At 37.9% G+C, this 20,432-nt stretch overlaps 3 protein-coding genes across 6 annotated transcripts; all 3 read left to right on the forward strand.

Moving 5' to 3' along the window:
- Positions 1 to 789: 789 nt before the first annotated feature.
- Positions 790 to 9,570, forward strand: LOC113710221 (uncharacterized). Of its 3 annotated transcripts, none has more exons than XM_027233104.2 (10): positions 790 to 908; positions 1,401 to 2,962; positions 3,225 to 3,585; positions 4,016 to 4,100; positions 4,272 to 4,328; positions 5,243 to 5,302; positions 5,418 to 5,639; positions 6,600 to 6,871; positions 7,008 to 8,247; positions 8,741 to 9,570. In XM_027233104.2, exons 2-10 carry the CDS (start codon positions 1,504 to 1,506, stop codon positions 9,221 to 9,223), a joined length of 4,239 nt encoding a protein of 1,412 aa, XP_027088905.1. In that variant the 5' UTR covers positions 790 to 908; positions 1,401 to 1,503; the 3' UTR covers positions 9,224 to 9,570. The 3 variants fall into 3 exon arrangements, with proteins under 3 accessions (XP_027088905.1, XP_071921604.1, XP_071921603.1); XM_072065503.1 differs by having other exon boundaries at positions 1,401 to 2,667; positions 3,233 to 3,585; XM_072065502.1 differs by having other exon boundaries at positions 8,786 to 9,365.
- A 1,497-nt stretch (positions 9,571 to 11,067) lies between these two features.
- LOC113709723 (uncharacterized) lies at positions 11,068 to 14,336 on the forward strand. 2 transcript variants are annotated; one of them, XM_027232570.2, is made up of 2 exons: positions 11,068 to 11,241; positions 12,084 to 14,336. In XM_027232570.2, the coding sequence occupies exon 2, from the start codon at positions 12,114 to 12,116 to the stop codon at positions 14,079 to 14,081; it is 1,968 nt and encodes a 655-aa protein (XP_027088371.2). In that variant the 5' UTR covers positions 11,068 to 11,241; positions 12,084 to 12,113; the 3' UTR covers positions 14,082 to 14,336. The 2 variants fall into 2 exon arrangements, with proteins under 2 accessions (XP_027088371.2, XP_071921541.1); XM_072065440.1 differs by having other exon boundaries at positions 11,069 to 11,241; positions 12,431 to 14,336.
- A 629-nt stretch (positions 14,337 to 14,965) lies between these two features.
- On the forward strand, positions 14,966 to 16,560 carry LOC113709724 (ATP synthase gamma chain, chloroplastic-like). Its single transcript, XM_027232571.2, has one exon. It carries the CDS (start codon positions 15,166 to 15,168, stop codon positions 16,294 to 16,296), a length of 1,131 nt encoding a protein of 376 aa, XP_027088372.1. The 5' UTR covers positions 14,966 to 15,165; the 3' UTR covers positions 16,297 to 16,560.
- The last annotated feature ends 3,872 nt before the right edge of the window (positions 16,561 to 20,432 follow it).

Consider the following 20,432-nt stretch of genomic DNA (forward strand, 5'->3'; position numbering starts at 1 on the left):
GTATATATTTATTTGATTTCACCTGAACAATACGAATAACATGTAATATATCTGTATTTGATTTCATCTACAACAACAATTAGTTTATTCAAGTGAAATTAAATAGAGATACTTTACATGCTATTTGTATTGTTCAGGTGAAATCAAATAGACATATACATGAGCTTTCAAAAATAAGAAAAAACTATCGTATACATAATTAACGATGGATGAAAATTTTCATTTTATAAAATGTGAGAGATGAAAAAATTCATTTTGTGAAATATAAGGAATGAAAGAATTTATTTTGTGAAATGTAAAGAACTATGGATCAGATTATGTGAAATATGTTTGACAATTTTACCCCTAAAAAATGATCACATGTTAGACACGTAGTGAATTCCGACAAAAAATTAATCGAAAATCTAAGTAGAGACCAAACTTGACCAATGTAAATTTGTAAAAAACATAAGATTATACTTTTAAAAGTGAGGAATGAAAAAAGTCATTTTGTAAAATATGAGGGACGTTTTGAATAATTTTTTCAAAAAAAATTCATGATTATTGATATATCAACACCCTAATAGTGATTAGAATAATAGCCGACTTCACATCATAGAACTGGGTCACTCACTCCGGGTCCAAAAGAGACGTCAAAGGTAGATAGCAAAGAGCCTTGGGTTGCAGGCAGCTATTTGGGTTGGGTTCTTTGAAGCTTGTTTCGTTTTTTCGGGTAGAGTTGGATCTTGTTGTTTGGGCCCCCAAAACAAGCAAAATCGCTGAGCTTTAGCGACGCTTCTACTTGAAAAACGCCTCCCAAAGTAAAACAGGGACACGACCCGACAACCCCTTCCGGTTCCGGGTGTAGTTTTCCTCCTCCATCAGTCCATCTCCATTTGGGTTTTCTTCAGACTCAGTTGCTTCTCCAGGTACTCCTTTCTTCGCCTTCTCTTATCTGATTGTAAATTTGCCTGTTTGTATTATCAAGCCTGGTTTTTTTAATCATCTTGGTTTGATTTTAATTATCGGGTTTAAATTCTGGTTATCTTTGGCCCTTCATGCAAGGTTGAAGAAATAAGGGGTTGAAAAAGGGATTAAATAGCAAAATGTTTATAAAACTTGAGAACGAATTGGATTGTGATAAATTTTTTTGGCTTTGTTGAATAAGCTATGGTACAATTTCAGGATCAGTGGGGGGGAATTTTGGTGATCATGCATCTTTTGCATTGCCCTTCTTTTTTTATGCTGTAAAGTTGTGGTGCTCAGCTGAAAGCCAGAGAAGCAAAATGGAAGCTTTATTAGCATTGGAATTTTATTGGCTCATTTTTCTTCTGGTTGGAAGTTTTAGTTTTCATTAACTTTGGTTCATACAAAATACAAGCTCAACTGTCTACTGATTAGATTGGTTGTAAATTGCATAGGAGGCAAAGTGGATATCTCTGTGTGTGAAATTGTGCCCAAGTCGTGAACTTATGTTCAGGGTAGGTTGCATTTGAAATATGCCTTACTATTTAAGGTTGAATTATGCTACCACGGGAAGTTGGGGACCCCAATGGGCATGGTACAATTCCTGCCTGTGCCAGCGTAGACAAATGTGGTGAATATCCAATGGAACAAGAGGTCAATGAGAACAAGGGCGATACTGCAGATGGTGTTGGTAACAGAAATGAGGTTGAGGATGGATATGAAGATGAAGATGAGGAAGAGGATGTAGATTTCAATCCTTTATTAAAGGATTCTCCTTCTCAAGAAGCTTCTTCAAGCTTGAGCTCTGAAAATGAAGGTTTGGATGCTGATGTTACGGATATTAGGGAAAATGCTTCTGCATCTGTAGCAACTGATTCCACAGCAAAGCTTCCCAGTCCAGTGCAGGACTGTCCTGTGGGAGACACTGACCCAGGTGAAGAGGTTGTGACACAGACTGAAACTTCTACTGCAGGAGAATGTAAAAAAGGCTCCGAAATTGGGTCCCTGCATGAAAAGAGTGAAGGATCAGGCAGCCGGATGTTTGTTGATAGTGATTTGGTGGCTGGGGAGTTCAGCCCTGCTGTACATTCCGGGAAGCCTGTAATAAATATGGACGATGAGGATGCAATTTGCATGCGCACAAGAGCTCGATACTCACTTGCTAGCTTTACACTTGATGAATTGGAGACTTTTCTTCAAGAAACAGATGATGATGATGACCTTCAAAATGTTGATGATGAAGAAGAGTACAGGAAATTTCTTGCTGCTGTTCTACTTGGTGGGGATGGGGACCCTCAAAGTGCACAAGAGAATGACAATGTTGATGATGAAGATGAAGAAAATGATGCAGACTTCGAGCTTGAAATTGAAGAGGCACTTGAGAGTGACATTGATGAGGATGCAAGGGATGGGATTCAAGAAGAGGTTTATGATGTTGCTGGTCGCCGACCCAAGACTAGGCAAAATAGACGCAAGAAAGCTTCTGTTGAAGGCAACAAGAAGCTTTTGGGGCAGTCGAAGAGGCCATTACGCCCGCTCTTACCAAGTGCACCTCTAGCACAACGGCTGCCTTTTTCAACTCTGGATGGGAAAAGCTTCATAATGAACCATGCTGCAGATTTTCCTCCTTCAACAACTGATGGATCTATAAATGGATTTTCTCCACATCAGATTGGGCAATTGCATTGTCTGATCCATGAACACATGCAGCTTCTTGTTCAGGTATTTTCCATTTGTGTACTTGAGCCTTCTCGACGGCACATAGCTGCCAAAGTTCAGGAATTGATTAAAGAGATGCTTCATGTACGTGATCATGTGTTAGCATGGAGAAGATTACCATATCCTAGTTTCTGCTTCTTTCCTCCTCACATTCATCCATCAGTGCCAAATGAAGCACCCAGAATTTCCCCAGTGCCATGCATTGATGAATCTTCTTCTGTTGTTGACGTTTGGAGAAGCTGTCCTTCAGGGAATAACATGGTACCGCCTGATATCATCTCTGCTTCAAAAGGAAGACGTGAGTCTCTTCGTGATGGCCATGGTCCTGAGGGTTCCTTCTGGATGCCATACATAAATGGTTCAGTATTGTCTGTAATGGATGTAGCTCCACTCAGATTAGTTGGGAACTTTGTGGATGATGTTTCTGCTGGAATGTTATTCAAGACAAAACTATCAGCTATATCTTTTCACATTATGCATGTTTAGTCATGGAGGCATGATGCTTCCTCGTATATTTGGAACATTCTGGTTTATCTGTTATTGATCTTTAACTCATACAGTGGTGCAGGAATATCATAGACGCCAAGTGGGACTTACGTGTGATACTCGCTCAGAAAGGGAACCGTTATTCCCTTTAAGCTGTTTCCCTGCTTCTGAACCATGTGATCAAATTTTGAGAGGTGCTGATTCTCCAACTTTGAGTGTGGCACATTTGTCACCTAAAAGTGATCGAACACCTAAGAAGACAATGGCATCTGCCCTAGTTGAAAGGGCCAAAAAGCAATCAGTTGCTCTAGTTCCAAAGGAGATTGCTGAGATAGCTCAGAGATTTTATCCCTTGTTTAATCCTGCCCTTTACCCTCATAAACCACCCCCTGCCCCTCTTGCAAACCGTGTACTTTTCACCGAGGCAGAGGATGAGTGAGTTGTATGCTTTTCATTACTTTTGCTAATTTATCATGTTAATTTTTTATATGTTGGAATGCTTTAAAGTTCATGTCATTGGCTATGACTCATAGTTCAATTTCCATTTGTCATTTTTTGGTTTCTTTTTTTAATCATTCAGCTAGAAATGCCTTTTGCCTACTATTGACTTGTAACATACCGCATTGTTTCCCAATGCTTTCCTGTTTTCAATTGTCTTTGTGAAGATAAGGTTATTGAAAGTCAACCATGGTTAACTATAGTACGTGGTTTTGTTAGAATTTAGCATTTGATCAAGTTCTAAAGTTAGAGTATTATTGTTATTTGCTGATTATCTGCATTTTCATACTCATGCAATTTTGCTTCTGTTATCTTCTGCAACTGAAAAGCGTTAGAACTTTATTTTCTTGTAATATCTCAAATGCAGATTATTAGCATTGGGGTTAATGGAATATAATACAGACTGGAAAGCAATTCAGCAGCGCTTTCTTCCTTGCAAATCTAAGCATCAGGTGATTTATTTTTGGACAAGGCAGTGGCAAGAATACGTTATGCCTTTTTTCCCCCACCAAACAGAACAATTATCCCTCTCTGTAAAATGGCATCACATCTTGGTTCTGATTGTTGCATTGTCTCGTTAAAGTAGTTGTGTTTAAGTGGTAATTCTATTAAATCTTTGACAGATTTTTGTAAGGCAGAAGAATCGTTCGTCCTCTAAAGCACCTGAAAATCCAATAAAGGTATGTTTACACTTGTTTGGTTCACAACTTGAAGCTCTATTCGACTAATCTGCTGCTGCTGTGGTCCATCTTCATTGATTATAATATTACTAGAGTATTCTTAAACAAGTGGTAGAATTAAGTTCTGGTTCATTTCTTCTTTTTTGCTGTAAATAAACCTCTGGCTCAGGAGTTGGATCTAGTTACTTAATGCTTCCAGGAAATGTCTGTTGTAAGCACCGCTTTTCCTCCTCCAACAACTACCCTTTGAAAAAGAGAAAAAGAAAATCATAGTTATTGAACAAATCTAAGGGCATCAGGATCATAAAATTGTCTCCAACATACCAAACAGTGCAGGATAGATGTTATAGCACGGAGAGGAACTTTAATATCATCATCATTTAGATCTTGCAATGATTTATTTAACATTATGAAAAAAAAAAAAAAAAGAATCCCTCTTCAAATAACTTCCTCAGCATGGCACACTCCTATTAAGACGAAACCTTCTTAGTTGGTCTTGTTTCTGGTTAATTTGGGTCCAATATAAGCAAGCCATTACAGCCAATGCTGTGTTCAAAGAAAATTTCTATTTTCTAAAATGGAGATGTAAAAATTCTCCAAGAATTCCTTCCAGTCAAGATATAAATAAGATAATTGACATCTGTGTATATGCAAGAGCATTTTACATAAGGCGCTTTCCATAAGATTAAAGAAAACCTTAAAATAATAAAGCATCTTTAGATACTCCAGTGTTTATTTGATAAGTTCATCAACTTGAGTTCATCTATATCAAGAAAATCGTAGTTTGCCTGTTAGCAAATTGATAAGCCATCATCTTGGTTAAGCTGGATTTCGTTATCTTATTGGAATTTTGGTGCTGAGAATTTGTACTTAGTATGCTTCATGATGAAATTCCAAATTTTGGGATTATGTAGGCAGTTCGAAGGATGAAAAATTCTCCCTTGACAGCTGACGAAATAGCACGCATAGAAGAGGTAACTATGTAATAGCTGAATATAATTCATAGGCATCCTTTCTATTTATTGATTATGTAGGGGCTGACGTATTTAAACTGATTGGATGTCTATTGACTAATGATACTATGTATAGGGGTTGAAGATATTTAAACTTGATTGGATGTCCATATGGAAGTTTTTTGTTCCTTATAGAGATCCATCCTTGCTACCTCGGCAATGGCGTATTGCTAATGGAACTCAAAAGTCATATAAATGTGACGCAACTAAAAATGCAAAGCGGCAGCTATATGAAAGAAACAGGAGAGCAAGCAAACCTGCAGCTTTGCCCAACTGGCAGACTTCACCAGAGAAAGAGGTAAGCTTTCATCTTTCAAATGGTATGTGTTGCACACTTACTATGCACCCCCCCCTCCTTCTTTCCTTTTCAAAAGAACCCATTAACAGGTGAATAATTGCTACATAAACAATATATTCTATATCAGTGCCTTATCGCTTTCAGCTAATTTTACTATTTTTATTTTTGTTTCAATTATCTTGGCTTGTGTTAAATATATAATGCCTAATCAGGTACACGTGAAAATTTAAAAAAGGATAAACAAAGGAGGGAATTGATTTTTTTTTTTTGGGGTTCAATTTTGTTGTGTTGTTCAGTGGTGTATGTCAATGTCAAATGTGTGCTTGCATAACCATGTTTGCATAACTTCTATGAGCTCTCGTTAGAAGCAAACCCACTGCAATAAGGTTTTTGCAGATTTGGAGCCTGGGAAGGGGCAGATTGTCCCATTCTTTGATTGTAATTGGAGAGATGACCCCACGCTGCAAGCCTATGCGAAGTGGTAGTGCAAGCTAATCTTGGCCCTTGTGCTTTTCCTTCCCTATAAGGTCTTATCTTTTAGTTTAGCAGGATTTCAATGGCATTGTGTCCCTCCCCCCCCAACCCACCCACCCACAACAAACAAACAAAAAAAAAGAAAAGAAAAACCTTTTCTCTCCTTAAAAGCCCAAAAATACAGGAAAATGAAGAAAAAAAATTGAGAGCATTAAGCCTGGTGGAGAGACATTTTGTTATTATATCTCATGAATGATAATTAGTTTGCTTGTTTGCAAACTTTGTGCATAGAGACTGAGTTGCAGTTCTTTGGCTTGAGTGAAATTTGTTGATTAGCATCTTGGGTATCATATTGTTTTAGATTTTAATAACTGGCCTTGGCTTTTTGTCTCTCTCTTGACTTGTGGCTTTGGGATTACCAGACACAACCAAAGAGCTCTTTTGATTAACTATGTGTCTCTACTTATTTGAATTCATAATTTACAGGATAATAGCACGGATAAAGTTTGTGTAGACAAAAATAATGTACGTAATCAGATGGACAGAGAAGAGGAATCTTATGTTCATGAGGCATTTTTGGCAGATTGGGGACCAGGTACCTCCAATCTTGCTTCCAGTTTTCCCAACTCACAGCAGCAGGAGAAGTCCCCTCTGCAACCACCATTGCAGGAGGGCTCCCAAGTCAGTGAACAACTGCGTAGGAGTGGGTCAGAAGGTGCCCAAGCCCCTATCTTCAATGAATTTCCAGCCGCTGTAAGGTACTTCAGGCTTCTGCACCATTATCATTTCATATCTTTCATTAGTTTTTCTGAAATCAATTTGACAATGTAATTCACACTGTTATCTTGGACATTCATTTAAATGCTCAGCTAATGCTTTTGATTTAACTTTAAGGTCATCTAGCTCTCAAGTATGTGGCAGACCCTATCGTGCACGTAGAGTTAATAATGCCCGTCTAGTGAAATTAGCTCCAGACCTGCCTCCTGTAAATCTTCCACCCTCTGTCCGTGTGATGTCACAGTCTGCTTTTAAGAGCTATCAGGGTGGAGCAACTGTGCAGCCTTCAAGTGCCAATTCTTCTGTTATAGGTCCTGGAGCAGAAGCTGGAGTTGGGAAAGTGGTTAAGCATACTGCAAATTCAGGAGTTTGTAATTCAGCAAAAGCAGGACAAATTACAATAAGCCCTGTGAACGCCAACACTAGTAATCGGCAGCCTCGAGATTCTCTAATCATCAGGAATAAGGATGCTTCTGAAGAAAGAGATGAGTCTGATCTTCAGATGCATCCTTTACTGTTTCAGGCCCCTGAAAACAGTCATTTTCCATATTATCCATTGCACTCTAGTGCAAGTGCTTCTAGTTCTTTTAACTTCTTTGCAGGAAGTCCACCCCAATTAAATCTGAGTCTCTTCCACAATCCACGCCATGCAAACAGTGCTGTTAATTTCCTTGCAAAGTCATTGAAGCCGAGTGAATCAGGTTCATCTTGTCGGGTTGATTTTCATCCACTTCTTCAAAGATCTGAGGATGTGAATTCCAGCTCAGTGGCTGCATGTTCCACAGCTCAATTTTCAGCAAATTTAGAGACATCTGAGGGAAGATGTGCTCAGGTTCAAAGTCCATTAGGTGGCACACCTAGTATGTGTTGTGCGCATAATAGTTCCGCTGCCTCTGCAGTGAGCCCCGGTCAAAAGATTAATGAACTTGACTTGGACATATGCCTCAGTTCCACATCCAGACAGCACAAGGCACTAGGAAGTGAAGATGTAAATGAATGTGGTACTGCTGTATCAGTAGCAAATGCCAAGGATTTTAGAAACCTAGGATCTCCAATGCCAAAGGATTCTTTGAAACAGTCCAGCCAATATATGCCTGTGGCTTATGCTCCAGACAAAATTGGCAGTAAGTTGGATTCGGGTGTCCATGCGGTGGTTGTAGCTAGTGATGAAGGAAACAGGAGCAGTGCTGATAATACTGAGGACCAATCTCTTCCAGAAATTGTAATGGAGCAGGAGGAGTTAAGTGACTCTGAGGATGAAGTTGGAGAGAATGTGGAGTTTGAATGTGAAGAGATGGCAGATTCAGAAGCAGAGGAGGGATCTGATTCTGACCAGATGGTTGACATGCAAAATGAGGTATTGCTCCAATGCCTTTTTGCGTTTTCAACTGCCTGAATTCTTGTTCCCTGGCAAGATACACTATGATGCTTTATGTCTTTTATTTTTTTTGTGGTAATTAATTGGGTTTGTTAATGCTGCTTTGCTGATTAGGTTGCACAAATCTGCATGGTAGTTTCTTTATCATGTCATTCATGTGACAGAAAGAACTGTATGGCTTTCAAGTCAAACTTAAAAAGAATAAGCCACTCAACAGTTTCATGGCAAACTTCTGTAACTGTTAGTGTATGACGAAGCTGGGATTTATACCTTTTCATTTGGACCTATATAAAGTGTAAAATATCTGATTATGGACATTGGCTTGTCAGAGGGTAGATTTATTTTTAGTTTTCGTTGTTTAATAGTGCTGTTTACCAAGTTCTGATTGATTGAACTTGTTTAATGTGAGATTTGATTTCATTCTTTCTATAAATTGCTTGTTTCTTATTGATTACTTCTAACTTTTGATTAGGATGTGGAGAAGGCAGATGCTGATGCCGATTCTAATGATCAACAGGACGATCCAATTAGGTGTGATGATTCAGAAGGCAATGCTTTTCAAACCGTAGAAGGCTGCCAGATGGGCAAGAAAATTGATCATTCCTCCAGCTCTTTATCTTTAAATTTAAACTCCTGTCCTCCAGGCTCTCCTTTAATGAAGAAGCCCAACAATGGAAGTCTAAAGGGCAGTAATACAGCTCCAGACGAGAAGGTTCATTCTGGTGCCAGAGCAGCTACTGAAAACATTCCATCAAATGATGACAATGTAGCATCTCAGAAGCAAGTCGTGGAGCTTGGATCACAATCAAATCTGAATTCTGGCATCACTTCATCGAAAAAACCTAGAAAACGTGCATGTGGTGCGGATTTGCGCTTACGGAGGGGCACACCAAAAAGAAGAAATACAAGCTTGAAAACTGATATGAACTCAGCAAAGTCCAAGCAAGACAGCTAGGGTTAATTCGGCTAGGTATGGATAGCTCTTCAATTTTTTCAAACGTTCGAGTTTGTTAGGCTTATTCTACTCGTCTTGGAGGTGGTGCTATGCCAAATTTCAACACCTTGAGTTGTAAATAAAAGGTGAAGTTTTGTCTGTAGATTGGTGGATCTCAAGAGGTAAGAGTGGGGGATTCTTGTATTTGCACAAATCCCCCACAAGGCCTCCTGAATTTTGGTTTTAATGGCATCAAACAAAGAGAGATAATCAGATTGAAGTTTCTTTAATCTCTGAGAACAGTCAGAGTTGGTGAACGGCTATACAAAACTCGCATAATTAATGCCAAATGCATTTAGATTTGTGAATCCATTTTTGTTCTTTGTTGATCCAAGGGACTCTTTATCTCTATGCCTTCCTTATATGGGGGGAAGGGGAAAGGAGAGGGCACAGAAAAACTGAACAGGAAAGAGTCGAAAACTCTTCCAATCTTCTACTAGCTCTAAATTCTAAAGTTAGCAGGGATATTAGTCAGATTGCTATGAGTTTTTTTTTTTTTTTTTTTTTTGGTTCGACTCTTAAACTCTCTTCTTTTTTTTCCCTTTTCTCTTGTAAATGTTGGAATATTAGACAAAAATAAATAAATACGTAAGTAAATAAATAAATAAAAGCATTAAGACCTTCAAGACTTTTTTTAACTAATCCGGATTGATAATGGAGCTGGGTAAAAGTTTCCGGGTTAATCCTTAAGCGGAAAATTGTTGTCTGCCTCGGTAAAAGTTTGCAAGTAAAAGTAAGTGAAAAGAAAAATTGGGTGCATTAGGGTATTTCATCAACTTTTTTGATAGTTTTAACATCAGTTAGATTAAAAATTAGCTAATTCTTTGCATTTCCTTCATCGTACTTTTGTATTTCAGCCCAAAAGAACAAAGAGCTAATAAACCATTATTTTCCAGTAAAAGATTTGAAAAAAACAGCAATATTCTTCTAAAAATGTGTGATTTTACTCCCTAGAGTTAAATGAAAATTATAACAATGCATTAAACACAATTTGAAAATGTATATTGGTTTGTCAATTAACCTATTCATTATTAGCACAAAAAACTAGCTTCAATACACATATGGATAAGTCTGAGTCCAAATACTATAAATGTGAATCGAAATTGTATTAAATTTTTAACCACTTCGAAATTGTATATCAACCTTTTCTTTTTTTTTCTTTTCTTTTTTTCTTTTCAAATCTAGCCTAACTTAGCCCACTTTAATAAATCCACTCAAGCTCAAGTAAAACTTGACTAGCTCACCATGTGAATTTTTCATAATCTACACTTATTATGTCAATTGGAAAAATAAACAAAATATATGACTTTGTTTAATCTTTGATTTGATAAACTTCCTATTTGGATTGCTATTTTTTTTCTGAAATTTTTGTATACAAATATATTATAATGATTTGATGTATGTGAAACAAAAAAGTGATTGAGAAATATATTTACAAAAAAATGTAAAAATCTTTTGGTAGAACAAAACTGTTTCTGGATTGCTGAGTTTTTCATAAACTAATTTTTCAAATACACATAAAATTTTTTAATAGTATTTTAAAAGGTACTCTAAAAAGTAGTCTAAATTTTTTTTAATGTTTAAAAAATATCCCAAAATATATTCTAAAAACTCGTTTGCTCTTAAATATTCCAAAATATTTTCTAAAAATATCTCAAAATATACTATAAAAACTCTGTTACAGTAAAATTTTTCAAAAACACTCCAAAAAATAGCTAATCCAAAAGGGATAGAATCTGGATCACCTTTTTTAAGTCCAAATAGCCTGGTTTGTTTTTACGACCCGTAACCTGTTGTTTTTTTTGGGAAAACAGGTAGTAAATAAAATCTTGAAAATGTGCCCCCGCTGCTGCTTCTCCTCTGCCTTTTAGAACAAGACAGTCACATTTTCCTATTTACTTTGCCGCCAGCGACTCCTCTTCTCTGTGCTCTCCATAGTCCCCGAAGAACCATAAAGGGAACCCCCTGGAACTAATCCGGTGAGTCCCCATTCCCAAGTTCAGGATTGAATTTGTTTGAGTTTTCTGTTTCTCTTCTTGGCGGTTGTTATAGTTCTACCACTTGTTTGATAGAGTGTTTGACAGAGAATGTTTGCCCTTTTTTTTCTCTGTTAATTTGTTTAAGTTTAATTGCAGATATGGGTTTTTATTGTTTTAATAATTAGGTTAGATTGTTGCAAGATGGATTTCTGGGTGTACAATTTCTCAGCAGCCCATGAACTAAAATTGTAGAAAGAAACTCTTTTTTTTTTTTTTTTTGGGGACATGATACGCTTGGTCTTCATGTTTTTTTTTTTTTATTATACTGGATACTGCGAGTATCACAATCCAAATAGACTACTTTCGTTCTTCTAATTGCAAACACATTTTGTGGCTGTTTTAACTGTTTCTCAGGCATCAATTACGCATCTATGTATTGTCTGTGATAACCTATTTTCCATTGAATTGAAAGCTGAGATTCACTTAAAACATTTTCTTGAAAACATGTTTTCTTGGCCTGGACCATTATACGTTCAACTAGTGAGGGCTCCATGGTTAATTCAGTTGAAGCAGATTAAATTGCGAATTCTTGCTGTCACTTAGCTGCTGGCTCACTGACTATTTCTGTCGAAACACCTGCTTATAGTTGAGATAGTGGCCTGAAGACTGTTAACTCAGCTGCTGAAATTCCACTTTGACTATCTTCACCTCTATGTTCTGATTGCTCTATATGCACTTTTTAGTTTGTTCTTCACGGATATGGTCAACTTTTGTCTGCTTATATTCATTTTCTTCAAATAAATTTGTTTGGCAACCTTTTGTTTGTTTTTGGTATGAAGCAGGCTATGCTATGAAGTGGCTTTGTCCGTTCTATGTTTTTAGGCTTGTTTTCACCAAAAAGACAATGTCTTTTTATCAGAGGCTTTCATTTGGCTAAACAGTTTGCCAACCCAAGTGCTGAAGATATTATTTTTAAGGCAATTTGTGTGAACTTAAGGCAAAAGAAATGGAATTTACTGGACAAAATGTTGCCAAGCCTAACAAGTTCTGTTGTTTCTCGTGTCTTCCACGAGTTTCAAAGATCCCCACCGGTAGTTTTAGAGTTCTACAACAGGATTGGAGGGTACAAATTTATATTGGATTCTTCAAGTTGTTGTGGTATAGTCATTCATGTCATGGTGAACTGCAGAAAGTATGATGATGCACTGTTTTTGATGAAAGAATTGATGATGGCTAGGGGATGCTCGCCCTTAACTGTTCTGGAGATATTGCTTAACAGCTATGACTCGGTTTTTTCAAGTAGTGCAGTTTTTGAAGCACTTGTGGGGGTGTGTACTCAAATTGGCTCAACCAAGGGTGCTTATGAGGTCATCAATAAATTGAGAGTGGAGGGCTTTTGGCTTTCTATTCATGCATGGAATAACTTTTTAAGTCATCTGCTGAAATTAGATAAGGTAGCTCAGTTTTGGATGGTATACAAGGAAATCATTTCATATGGGTATTATGAGAATGTGAATACTTTTAACTTGATTATATATGCTTTTTGCAAGGAAAGTAAATTCTTTGAAGCCATCTCAGTTTTCTATAAGATGTTGAAAAATGGGATTATGCCAACTGTTGTTGCTCTCAACATGCTTATTGATGGTGCTTGTGGTATGGGTGACCTCAATGTGGCATTGAAACTTGTCAGAAAGATAGGAACCATGTCAAAGGGTTGTGTGACCCCTGATTCAGTTACTTATAATACTCTCATCAATGGATTTTGTAAGTTGGGGAGTGTGGCAAGAGCAGAGGACTTTCTTGATGAAATGCTCAAGATGGGTATCAAGCCCAATGTAAGAACTTATGCAACACTGGTTAATGGATATTGTAGAAATGGGTGTTTGGAGGAGGCATTCAGGTTGTGCAATGTTATGGTTGAAAAGGGTTTGATGCCTAATGCAGTTGTTTATAATTCAGTTATTCATTGGCTGTACATGGAAGGGGATGTGAATGGAGCTTCAATATTATTGTGTGACATGATCAAGAGGAATATATGCCCAGACAAATTTACCTATTCCATTCTTGCAAATGGACTCTGTATGAATGGCCATATGAGTGAAGCTGTTAAGTATTATAAGTGGATATTAGAAATGAAGCTTGTTGAAGATGTTTGTCCTGCCAATATACTTATCAATTATCTTTGCAGAACTAAAAATGTATCAGGGGCTAAGCAACTTTTGTGCAATATGTTTGTCCGTGGACTAATTCCAGACCTGGTCACTTATGGTTCATTGATTGATTGGTATTGCAAGGAAGGAAACATGGAAAATGCCTTGAGAATTTATGATGATATGGTAAAGGTGGAGAAAAATCCCAATTTGGTGATCTATAATTCTATATTAGATGGTTTTTGCAAAGACCAATCTGTAAATGCAGGGAAACTATTGCTAGATGCACTAAAACAAGCAGATTATTTTGATATTGTAACATTTAACACTTTGTTGAATGGATATTGCATTAGCGGCAATATGGATAATGCATTTCAGTTACTTGTGGGTATGAAGAAGGTTGGAATTTCTTTCAACAGAGTCACTTACAATATATTGATCAACTTCTTGTGTAAGTTTGGGTTGATTGAGCAGGCAAAGGAACTTGTGGATATGATGCTTGCTCGGGGCATAAATCCTGATTCTGTTACATATACGACTCTTATTATGAGCGGGATCAAGAACTGTGAAGCTGAGGAAGTTGTTGAATTACATGACTACATGGTGCTTAAAGGAGTAATTCCTGATAGTCACGCATACCAAGCCATTGTTCATCCACTCACAGCAGGGGTATATTCAGATTCCACTTGACTTTTTACTGGACATATTGTTGTATATGCATCTCATGAAGTTGAAAAGGCATATTCCTTTTTTCTCATTTTGGTAGAACATGCATTGTGTACTAGACTTCTTTAAGCCATGACTTAGAGGCATGCTGTATCTGTGTCTTAAATGGCTGGGAATATTGCATATTCTGTTCCTACCTATGCTACAGAATTTCTCATGTACTAAATGTTTTTGGCTGGGCTCACCTGAAGGTTAAAGGTTCTTTTCGACTTGCTTAAATTAGCTTTCTGATTGAGGTGAGTTTCGGGATCCTTTTCTCCGTTATGTTTCCACTTGAATTTTAAGTGTTTAACATGTAGAAAGTATAATCTCTTTATCCTCAGAAACGGTCTTTTTGTGGGTGGGTGGGAAGAGAAACATTTTTGCCTGCTGAAATTAGGAACTTGCAGGTGCTGAAATTAGGATGCAAATTGAAGAGGTACAAACTGCTGAATGAACTGAATGTTGTTACCTCACAATTGGTGGGATGGATGGTGCTTATATATTGTATCAATCAAAGTGAAACCCAATTTCTATTCGAAACCGATAAAGAAAAAAGGGAAGAAAGAAAGCAAAAATAAGTTAAAAGCCGAGTTTGCTGAAGCAGACGCTTCTTGAAGAATCACACACGCATTGCCGCATATTCCTGCAGTACGAAACGGTGGACCCAATCACTAGAGGACATCTGCCTCACAAACCATGCAATCCAGAATCTAATCAAAATTTTAATCGAGTTTAAGGTGCCAAATCCCACTACGAAAACAAAATTTAGCTCCCAACCGTAATCTCCAACGGTCAAAATCCTTATCCCAAAGCCTCATCCAATTAAGCACCCTCTCTCATTTCCCTCCTGCCCTCGACACCAAGAGAAATCTACCTCAAGAAACCAACAACAGCGACAACAACAACAACAACGCAATAGAGATAAGACATCATTGCACAGAAACTCTTAAAACAAACCAACCCCACACCTCATATCTTCTTCTCTTCCCCTCCCTCTGATCCTCCTCTTCTCCTCCATTGCCACCGGTTTTTGTAGAGCTCCAAAGAGGGGCTGAAGCCTGAAACCATGTCTTGCTCAAATTTAACCATGTGGGTTTCCTCAAAAACTTCTCTTTCTGATTCAACTGCGCTTTCTTTTCGCTCTTCAATCACCCCTGTTCAGCTCCCTAGCAACAACTCAACCACTGCCAACCCCTCAAGGCCATCATCAGTAACTCCAATTCATTGTGGACTTCGCGAGCTTCGTGATCGTATTGGTACTGTGAAGAACACACAGAAAATCACGGAGGCCATGAAGCTTGTGGCTGCTGCTAAAGTGAGAAGAGCTCAAGAAGCTGTGGTCAATGCCAGGCCATTTTCAGAATCTCTAGTCGAAGTTCTTTACAACATTAATGAGCAGCTCCAAACTGACGACATTGATGTTCCTCTCACCAAAGTTAGGCCTGTTAAGAAGGTTGGTCTTGTAGTCGTTACCGGTGATCGTGGACTTTGTGGTGGTTTTAACAATGCAATTATTAAAAAGGCGGAGGCTAGGATAGCAGAATTGAAGGGACTTGGCCTTGATTACACTATAATCAGTGTGGGGAAAAAGGGTAACGCATATTTTATCCGCAGGCCTTATATTCCGGTAGACAGATTTCTTGATGGTACTTCTCTTCCCACTGCTAAAGAAGCTCAAGCAATTGCAGATGATGTCTTCTCCCTTTTCATAAGTGAAGAGGTGGATAAGGTAGAGCTTTTGTACACTAAGTTCGTTTCATTAGTGAAGGCCGAACCAGTGATTCACACTCTGCTTCCGTTGTCTCCAAAAGGAGAGATCTGTGACATAAATGGGAACTGTGTTGATGCAGCCGAGGATGAGTTCTTCAGATTGACAACCAAGGAAGGCAAATTGACAGTGGAAAGAGACATTATGAGGACTAAAACAGCAGAGTTTTCGGCGATCTTGCAATTTGAGCAGGACCCTGTTCAGATCCTTGATGCCTTACTCCCTCTTTACTTAAATAGTCAAATTTTGAGGTCATTGCAGGAGTCACTGGCTAGTGAGCTTGCTGCTAGGATGACTGCAATGAGCAATGCGACTGACAATGCTAGTGAATTGAAGAAATCCCTGTCTATAGCCTACAACAGAGAGCGTCAGGCCAAGATTACAGGAGAGATATTGGAAATTGTTGCTGGAGCCAAAGCTTTGACTTGAGCATTCTAATTGTCTCCCATGATTGTGCTTCACTATAGGTATTTTTGTTGAAAATTCCATTTTCATCAAACTATGCTTATTTAAGAACTGTAAAGTAGAGTAGACAGTTTCGTGTTGTAACTTCCAACCACATACAAACTTCATGCAATATGAGAACCACAATGTATTTTGGAGACATGAGAGTGTTTCTGCATCTTTGAAACTTTTATTTTTGAGTCATCTTGTGTAATACCTCTTATATTAATTCAGAAAGTTTTAGCTCAACATATTTTCTTGATCGCTAGGACATTTTAAATTGTTTTCATAAATCTACTGCTACAGAAACAGCAGAATTACTTGACACTGCACCGGGCATTTTTTTTTCTTCATCTGATGGTTAGTTTACTTCGTGGCATGAGATCTCAGTTTATATGTAAAACATTCACCATATGAAATTCATTTTTATGTCCAGTAGCTTGATCATTTTTCTGGGACCTATATCTACAAAAGATGTCATTATGATTACACAATAGTTCATCTCAAGTCAGCTTGAAAGCTAATTATTCAGATAATCTAAACTCATATGCTCTTGGCTGCTATGAGGTAGTCTTAGATAATTTGCTCTGTACTTTACTTCTTCCTAGCTTAACTTTGAAAAATGCAGAGTACAACTGTTGGAAAAATGGCTCTTTTCCTAGTATGTGAAGAAAATCAAGTATCTTCAATTTCTGCCATTCCTTCTGGAAGCTCCCATGCCACCATGAGACTGGACCATTTTTGGGGTGTAGCCTTTATGTATGTTACCTCCCAGGCTGCTGGCTGAAATAACTTGCAGCAACATCTCGATACTGCTACTATCAATTGATTTGCTCTGCCAATTTCTCGAGGACATATGAGCCTTCTTCTTACTTTGGTTTCATTAGCATCAAACCAAACTATAGACATTATTATTAGAGATCCCAGTAGCTACAGAGTTAAATAGCAAATATGCTAAACGAATGAACTTTTCATGACTAGTCGCATTGTGCCGCTTGCATAATTAGCTTTTAATGAGCTGTTGATGGTGACATGGAGCTCATTAAGACATCTCAAACTAGCTTCAAATGCAAATACCATGGGCAACAAACTAATGAATATCCACAATACAAGTTGTAAACGAAACATCGGCTTGTAGCTGAAAAAAGGACACAAAGGAGGAAATATCTGGGACAGACAGCAAGATATTTCTCCTCAACTTCTAGTTCAGACTTTAGCAGACTAAGATAATTTTGTAGTCTGGAGATGAAAGAGCCAGAAAAGCTTTAGGTCTATAGCAGTTTTGTCCAAGAAACAAATCAAATCCTTTAAAAGATTATCCAGCCACTGATACTGGGCTTCCAGGAGCTATGAAAATGTCCACCTGTGGAGCTGTTGATAGAGTGAGGAAAAAGGCAGGATTAGGCATAGTAGTCAGAGATAACAGTAGGAAGCCAACAGCGACAAGGGCGATTCCTTTGACTTTCAGTGGAGATAGGATCTTAACTGAAGCTTTAGCAATTCGTGCAGGACTGCTATATGCAATGGAGAAACAGTGGGCTTCTTTAGAGATCCAATCTGAGTGTAAAGCCTTGATAGATAGACTGAATGAAGATGCTGAAGATGAATCCCAGCTAGCAGTAATCATCAGAGATATAAAGCAACTTCAAGCATCCTTTTGGAAGTGTAAATTCTCATTAGTTAGTCAGCAGGAAGATAGAGTTAGTTTTAAGCTTGCAAAATTTGCAACCAAACTGATACATGATGTTAAGTGGGAAAGAACCTTCCCCCTGTGGCTCAAAGGAGCATCACAGTTCTGATGGAGCAGTTGCTCCCTTTTGTATACTGTTGTAAAGGCATTAACTATTAATAGAAAAGTAAGCGACATTTTGACAAAAAAAAAAAAAAAAAAAAAACTGATACTGGTCTTCCTTTATATTAATGAGCTTATCCTGTACAAACATAACTGGAGTGTTTGAGGGCTGAGAGTCATGTCCTGTATTAAGGAAACTCAAAGTCAATTAAACCCTCTACTTTGCTCCATTGTCCTATTAGTGATTCGATGCTTGCCAGGCCTGGGAAAATCAGAACGAGAAGAAATTGCTATTTGATGATCCATTTAAATTACCCTAAGTAAGACACTTACACACCTTAGGCATTTCCACATTGCACTAGTAAAAATAAAACAAGCAAAATATCAAACCTCTCCAACATAGACATCGTTCTTCATTTGATTTAAAACCCGTCACCCACAAGAGAAACAAAATTTCAACAAAACTGAGTTCCGCACAAATTACTCCTATAATCAATCCACTATAAACATAGGTGATAACTGCCAATGAACAACCCATATTCAAAAAAGAAAGAAGAAAGACAGTACTTTTTTTTAATTAATTTTTGAGTTTCTACATCATACATATGGTATTTTTTTTAGTATAATGATTACTGTAATTTCAGCCTTGCTACTACAATCACAACCGGTAATGGATAAAAAAATGAACAAAAGAAATTAGAGATCCTAACACAAGTTTTCCGACTACAACTCGGAAAATATCGGGGTGACAGCGATGAGTTTCTTCCGGAGAAGGCAGCGAGGAGCACTGCGGTTATTCTTGAAGCTAAAAGCGAAACAAGGAATCGCCTCCATGTCGGAAATAGATGGCCGCAAGGTCAATTCAGAGGTGGGTTTGAGTTTGTAGAGTGAAATCTGGGTAAAATTCAAATTTTCTTTTGCTTTGAATTTGGCGGTGATTTTGGAATTCCTGAATTGGGCTAATGCTCCGGGCTTCAAGTAGTATCTGCAGAATGTGGATGGCTGTGATCTGATGCTGCTGCAGATTCGGATTCTGGATTTCATTTTTCAGCAAACAGATGAGTAGCTTACAGGTTATGAGAGAGAGAGAGAGAGAGAGAGGAATCGAGAAACCCTAGAATGAAGCATAAGAAGGAGGAGGCGGGGAAGAAGGGTTTTTTAAATACAAAGGGCGGATAGGCGGGAAAAATGGGATGATGAGATTTTGTTGGCGACTCTGCTTCCTCCCTCCTTATGAAGTCATGTAAATGGGCTTTTGGCTTCAAAGGCACCATGCTTGCCTTTTGGCTTCAAAGGCACTATGCTTTTCCTTTAAATTCTATTTTTTTTTGGGGGGCAAGGTAACACTAAATTCTTGAAAAGTTCACCACCTAATTTGATTACAAAAGTGGGGTTAGATGTATAATAATTAGTTATAATTTAAATTATATGATTAAAAGTGCCAAAAGTATACAATTAAAAGTGTCACTCTACAAACTATGTAAAGTTTAAAGAGACTTTTGAGTAAGTTATACTAGTACCTTGCATATGCAACTTCTAGATCTAATCTCGCTTTTTCTGTGAATATATTTTTTAGGGCAAAAAATTGCGGTGGTTCTCCAACTTTAAATTTTACACACTTTTAATCCTCCAACTAATAATTACGCGAATGTAATTCTCGAATTAAAAAAAGTGTATATTTCTAGTCCATCCGTCCAATTTTGCTGTTAAGATGGACGGGAGAGACATCACGAACTACTCTCATAATATTTGTTAGGGGCAATCTTGTCAACACAGCAGAGGGACTTGCCTTAAAAATCTCCTTCTTCTCCATTTTCACTCCATCTGAAACTTGTAGGAGTGGTACTAGTAGATTTTTGGTCTCAATTGAGCCGAAAATCAGGAGATTGAACACTCCAACTCTCCCTATGTGCCCCTACGGTAAATCGATAAAGATGGTGACTTCGTGGACATCTCGAAATCCTGGCAGGAGGTATGCAGTATAAGCAGATGGGGGTTGCGAGTGTTGGGATTGGATCGATGGGAAAATGTGTCGTCACTCAATTGAGGTGATACCCGATCTTCTAAGAAAGGTGAATGCAACTGAGCAACCAAAGGATGAATTGCAAATTGTACTAACCAAATTGGAGTCAAAAGCTGCAAAGTTGAAGGTGAAAGTGAAGGACATGGAGCACGACTTGGCGAGACAAAAGCATATTAGGAAGTGGCTTGTAAGACTACTGGTACTCTCTTGGGTTTTAATCTTATTAATGGTGGTTTGGCCTCGAGATGAAAGATGGACTTCTGGAATGCTGCAAATTGAAGAAGCTCTACGAAAATTGTGTTCATG

The sequence above is a fragment of the Coffea arabica genome, chromosome 9e, assembly GCF_036785885.1.
Source record: "Coffea arabica cultivar ET-39 chromosome 9e, Coffea Arabica ET-39 HiFi, whole genome shotgun sequence".
Classification (NCBI taxonomy): domain Eukaryota; kingdom Viridiplantae; phylum Streptophyta; class Magnoliopsida; order Gentianales; family Rubiaceae; genus Coffea; species Coffea arabica.

Coding starts and splice junctions, on each gene's coding strand:
- LOC113710221 (XM_027233104.2), top strand. CDS start 1,504: ATGCTACCACGGGAAGTTGGGGACCCCAATGGGCATGGTACAATTCCT. Junction 4,101..4,271: donor CTTGCAAATCTAAGCATCAG/GTGATTTATTTT, acceptor AATCTTTGACAG/ATTTTTGTAAGGCAGAAGAA. Junction 4,329..5,242: donor CACCTGAAAATCCAATAAAG/GTATGTTTACAC, acceptor GGGATTATGTAG/GCAGTTCGAAGGATGAAAAA.
- LOC113709723 (XM_027232570.2), top strand. CDS start 12,114: ATGTTTTTAGGCTTGTTTTCACCAAAAAGACAATGTCTTTTTATCAGA.
- LOC113709724 (XM_027232571.2), top strand. CDS start 15,166: ATGTCTTGCTCAAATTTAACCATGTGGGTTTCCTCAAAAACTTCTCTT.